Source organism: Sinocyclocheilus rhinocerous, unplaced genomic scaffold, assembly GCF_001515625.1.
Source record: "Sinocyclocheilus rhinocerous isolate Xijiao unplaced genomic scaffold, SAMN03320098_v1.1 scaffold2149, whole genome shotgun sequence".
Classification (NCBI taxonomy): domain Eukaryota; kingdom Metazoa; phylum Chordata; class Actinopteri; order Cypriniformes; family Cyprinidae; genus Sinocyclocheilus; species Sinocyclocheilus rhinocerous.
In genome coordinates this window covers 510,429-516,057 of record NW_015629053.1, presented here as the reverse complement: position 1 = coordinate 516,057, position 5,629 = coordinate 510,429, and the positions used below count along the sequence as shown (strand labels likewise).

Sequence of the window (5,629 nt, the reverse complement as noted above, 5' to 3'; positions counted from 1 at the left end):
TGTCTATCTATCTATCTCAAATTGTCTATCTATCTGTCTATCTATCTATCTCAAATTGTCTATCTATCTATCTATCTACCTCAAATTGTCTATCTATCTCAAATTGTCTATCTATCTGTCTATCTATCTCAAATTGTCTATCTATCTAAAATTGTCTGTCTATATATCTCAAATTGTCTATCTATCTATCTATCTACCTCAAATTATCTATCTATCTCAAATTGTCTATCTATCTGTCTATCTATCTCAAATTGTCTATCTGTCTATATATCTCTATCTATCTATCTCAAATTGTCTATCTATCTATCTATCTATCTATCTATCTCAAATTGTCTATCTATCTATCTCAAATTGCACTGACTGCTGTAAAATATGAGACACCAGTGTTTCAGGAGCTGAGGACACAGAATAGGACACATGCTTATTCGATAACTGTTTTATTTCCTATTTGGGTTTATGTATATGCTTTATTCCTTAAGAGTAACTGTTTTTTTTCCCTAGGCATTGTTAGATGCCAGTGGTTCCTGTCATAGCTATGCAAAGATTTGATTTCAAAAATAGTATCATAGCTATTAAACTATTTCTTGTCATGATTTTAAAGCTGTATTTAACCTCAGAACAATCTGAAAGTAAAAAGAGGTGATTTTGTGGTAGATGTGCTTTAAAATTAAATTATTATAATCTTAATTCAAGTGATGAAGGATTTTGAAAGTCTGCTTGCTTTAAATGTTTGCAAATGATTAACAGTTGAAAATATTCGTTAGAAATTTAGAAAAGTGATCCAATATAATCAGTTACATTACTTTCATAAAGTAATTGAAATAGTTACACTACTTATTACATTTTAAATAGGGCAACTTGTAATCTGTAACCTACATTTCCAAAGTAACCTTCCCAACACTGCTGTCTATCTATCCACACACACACACACACCAAAGGACTATTAATTCAAAAGCTTGATATTTGTAATTAAATCTTTATTGTTTTTCTCAAAAGAAGTGTCCATAGTGAAAAAAATATCTGCCCCCATTTTTCTAATAAACAAACTTTTGATTATTATGGCACCTAACGGTGAAGTTGAACCTGTTGATGTCTGTTCAAAATGTCATTACAGCAGGGCCCAAAATATCATTCATGAAGCAAACTAATAAACAAACAAACAAACAACAAAACGTTATGAATGACAATGAATCTAACAGCAGCAAAATGTATAAAAAAAACTAAATCTGATGTAGAAACAATTTAATCATTATTAGTAGCGTAGCAAAAGGTTATTAATTATTATAACATGACAGATTCGAGTGGATAACAAATATGGTTTGACACAAAATAACATGTTGGCATAAATGTCTACAAATGAAAACTTAAAATGAAGTAAATGAAGAGAAAAGGAATGAAATAATGAACAAAGAAAACCAACTTTAAGACTGAAGTGCTTTGGGCTTCCTGTTTGACCAGGTTAAAGAGATCTGATATTGATATAAAACACATTAGGAGTGCGTTTGCGCACTGTACATAGAAACATGATCCTAAATCTATAGAAGATTTAAAATGATCCATTGGAAGAAAAAAAAAAAAAAAAAATCACTGATGATTTTCTATCAGGCTGATCAATGAGTAGAAGTGTTGACATATACAGTTCCTGTCATTTCCACTGCATCCAGCCAGTTTCAGTCATTATATTTCAACAGTCCCTAATAACTGTATTACAACCTCTTTTACCGCAAAATACAATGTCATCATGGTGTTTAAAAGTGTATATACCAATATTCTGGACGTCTAAAACAAACTAGGTCACTATTAGTCTCTGAAAACCCTCCTTAATTGGTACAAACTTCTTGACAGGTCACACAAATGGCCTGATGGGAAGTTTCTTAGAGCGTCAGTATATGAATGATCGGCGAGCGCCCTCTAGTGTAAACCATTGCCATCACTACAGACGAGTAACAAATCCAAGTGAAAGAGGTTTGGTTGCATACAGACGAGGAAGACACCCAGCCACCACATGCATTCACATCCCCAAAACAATAAAGATGCAATGTAAGAAAATAACGGTGAAGATTACACAGAAAATATACAAGTTACTAACTCAATCAGAGTAACGAGCGGCCGGATAGACGATTTCCCTTTGCAGCGCGATTTCTCTTGGTTTATAGGCGAGAGGTAAAGAGTGTAGAAAGGCCTCGGTTATCGGTGAGTTTGTGTTTGTGCGCAGACGCCGCCTCACACGATCGCTTTCGCCTCTGGCAGAAATGCGTCCCAGTATTTTATCAGCTAGAGGAGAGAGAGAGAGAGTGAAATATGAGTATGTTTTTAAAATTGTGTAAAATTTAAATTTTGTTTAAAAATATGTTTTAAACACAATTCAGTCAGATAAAATTATTAAAAATGTTTGTGTACCTGTTGTTGTGAGTGCAGCAGAGACTCTAGATATTTGATGACTTGTCTATTAAAATCTCGAGCTTTCTCTTTCTGTTAGCAAAGAAATTGTAATGAATAGTTATCGTCTTTTTGAAGAGAAAAAGGTTTCGAAGGAGAATTTAAAGGAATAGTTCACCAAACAATTTTAATTTGCTTAAAATGTTCATACTCTCAGGCCATTCAAGATGTAGAGGAGTTTGTTTCTTCATGGGAACAGATTTGGAGAAATGTAGCATTACATCACTTGCTCAGCAATGGATCCTCTGCAGTGAATGGGTGCCGTCAGAATGAGAGTCCAAACAGCTGATAAACATCACAATAATCCACACAACTCCAGTCCATTGATTAACATGAAAAACTGTGTGTTTGTAAGAAACAAATCCATCATAAAAACGTTTTCAACTTCAAACTGTTGCTTCTGGCTAAAATAACATTATCCATAATCAATAATAACGCTTCCTCCAGTGAAAACTCCATCTCCTGCTGTCCTCTCACATCAAAATCCACCTATATATTTGTTTAAGACTGTTTTGGACTGTTTTCACTTATGCTTGATCAGTGCATATTTCTCTCCTGATTCAGATGAGATAACTTTTTCACTGAAGAAAGCAATATTATGGATAGAGGACTCGTATTTTAGCTGGAAGCAACAGTTTGAAGTTATAAACGTCTTGATGGATTTGTTTCTTACAAACAGGCCGCTTGCTTCACAAAACATTAATTGATGGGACTGTAGTGGTGTGGATTACTTGTGATGTTTTTATCAGCTGTTTGGACTCTCATTCTGACGGCACCCATTCACTGCAGAGCATCCATTGGTGAGCAAGTGATGTAATGCTACATTTCACCAAATCTGATGAAGAAACAAACTCCTCTACATCTTGGATGGCCTGAGGGTGAGCACATTTTCAGCTAATTACAATTTTTGGGTGAACCATTCCTTTAATGCTGATATTTAAATTAATGTGGAAATCAGGTCTCACATCAAATCGGATGACTTCTTTCCGTACGGTGGCTGAGATTCTCTCAAATTCTCTCTCGTACTGCGTGACTTTTGCTTCCCACTGGAGGATAAGAATATGAGATAGTCCTTATAAAGCTGAGTTGTTAAGGTTACAGATGCTATCGTTTATCTGTATAACAGCGGTGAGCCTATAAGCATCCACCAAACAAACATTAGCATGTTTGCGCAGTTACCTCAGTGATCTCATCCTTGGCCTGCTGGAGTTTGTCAGGTTTGTTGGCCCACAGGAGTTTGGCCTCGGCCTCTCTTTTCTTCTGCAGCATGTTCTCAGCGTCCTGCCAGCGCTGCCATGCTTTCATTCTCTGATCAAAACACCCCTGACAAACACATTATTATTATTATTATTAAGAAGATATGTTAAGGGTTGGATGATATGACTGAAATCTTATGGTATTACAACAGGAACAAAATTAATAATTCGATACAGATTTTATTTAAAAGTAATTAATTTTTATCAATAATAATAATACTTTATTTGAAATAATTTATAATAATTTATTTTATTTTATTATTATTGTAGATATATTACTGCAAGACTAAACATTTGAGTATGTATGTATTTACATAGTTGTTTATATTATTAATTATTATTATTATTATTGCAAAAAATGTAAAAACAAAAAACTTCTTGTTTGTAATTGCAATTTTTTTATTTTATGTTAATTGTTCGAATATGTCTGTAATAATAATAATAATAAAACATTTTTTTTCAATTATATAAAAATGACCGTGAATTTAACGGTAAAAGACTTGCTACCGTATTTTTTACGGTAAAATTCCGGCAACCACAGCTGCCGGTTTTTTACCGTAAATTTTACGGAATTTTTTTTACAGTATATTATGAACAATCCAGTTCATTTTTATAACTATGACTGGATGAGTGACATCTGAAGCGGTTTTCTTCTGTGTGTGTGTCTGTACCCTGACGGCTCCCAGCAGACGTATATAATCCGCCAGCAGCTCTGAGAAGGTGAAGAAGTCGTTGGAGGCCTGTTCCTGATGGAGCTGCTCGATTCGATCTTCCACCTCGGCCAGCTGAGAGAGAGCTCGCGACAGAGCAGTGTTGTCCTCCGAGCTGCCCAACATCGCCACGCTCTTCGCAAACACAGCCGTGTTCCCAGACAACTCTGAAACACACATTATACCATCAAACCAATGACAGCATCACATATTTTCATCGTCCAATCAATTTATGGTGGATAAAATAAAGCCACATACTATTTTGTTTTAATGAATATTGTGTTTCACTCAATAGCCACATAACAGAAATAAAATGGGCCGCACTACATTTTTAAAGAATAAATATCCAAATTTAGATGCAAATTTCAGCTAATTATTAAAATATGAACTGATTGTTTGCACTTCTGACCTTTTCTGTGATTGACAAGCGATTCCACCATGACGTGAAGTTTCCGCAAATGCTGCTCTTCATTTTCTACATCCTGGATCTTCTCGTCAAACCACTGAAACCAACACACACACAAACACACCGTTTTATACTCAGTATCCTTTCTAGGTTGGTTTTAAGCATCGATCTCGGTAAAGAAGAGTTCAGTGTGGGTTAGACCTGCATGTTCTTCCACTCACCACATCCTGTTCGTTCATCTTGATGGTCATCTTACTCACAGCATCCGTGGCTTTGTTCAGCATTTTAAGGAAGCCGGCTCCACTCAGAGCCTGTGTGCTGACTGCTCTGGGTAACTAACACACACACAGAGCATTGCATTGTCATTACAAACAGCAAAGCTGATGTTTCTGCATGTGAGGAATAGACAGATAAACATCTGCAAGTCACTTCTCTTAGGAGAGGTTTATGCTAATGTCGAATTGTGCAGCTTCATGCGCTGAATAATTAAAAATGTTCATTTTTATGTCAGTAAACAGAAGCCGTTTTACCTCCTCTTTCTCCAAAAACTCTCTCACATCAGGGTCCTGCAGTAGAGACGGGTGGCTCACAACCCTCTGAAGATACCTGCAACAACACAAACAATCCTCAAATTTACATTTTAATATAGTGACATAAGTACAATAATAATTACTACTACTAACATTTATATTACAGTGGAAAAAAATTACTTTTTTCTGTTTAAAATTAAAATATATATTAATATTAATTACTACTAATATTATATTATTCAAGCAAAGTCATTTTTCTGCCTTCATTACAAAAAAAAAAAAATTATA

General features: G+C 34.9%; 1 protein-coding gene across 1 annotated transcript in view; it reads right to left on the bottom strand.

Moving 5' to 3' along the window:
* Nucleotides 1-960: 960 nt before the first annotated feature.
* Nucleotides 961-5,629, bottom strand: part of LOC107738654 (sorting nexin-1-like) — a 13,655-nt gene continuing 8,986 nt past the window's right edge. The window contains exons 8-15 of the mRNA XM_016550440.1: nt 5,342-5,417; nt 5,033-5,146; nt 4,815-4,908; nt 4,367-4,572; nt 3,619-3,762; nt 3,405-3,485; nt 2,401-2,472; nt 961-2,274 (exon numbers count right to left, since the gene is read on the bottom strand). Of these exons, the coding sequence (XP_016405926.1) occupies nt 2,224-2,274; nt 2,401-2,472; nt 3,405-3,485; nt 3,619-3,762; nt 4,367-4,572; nt 4,815-4,908; nt 5,033-5,146; nt 5,342-5,417 (838 nt within the window). The 3' untranslated portion in view covers nt 961-2,223. The remainder of the gene's footprint in view (nt 2,275-2,400; nt 2,473-3,404; nt 3,486-3,618; nt 3,763-4,366; nt 4,573-4,814; nt 4,909-5,032; nt 5,147-5,341; nt 5,418-5,629) is intronic.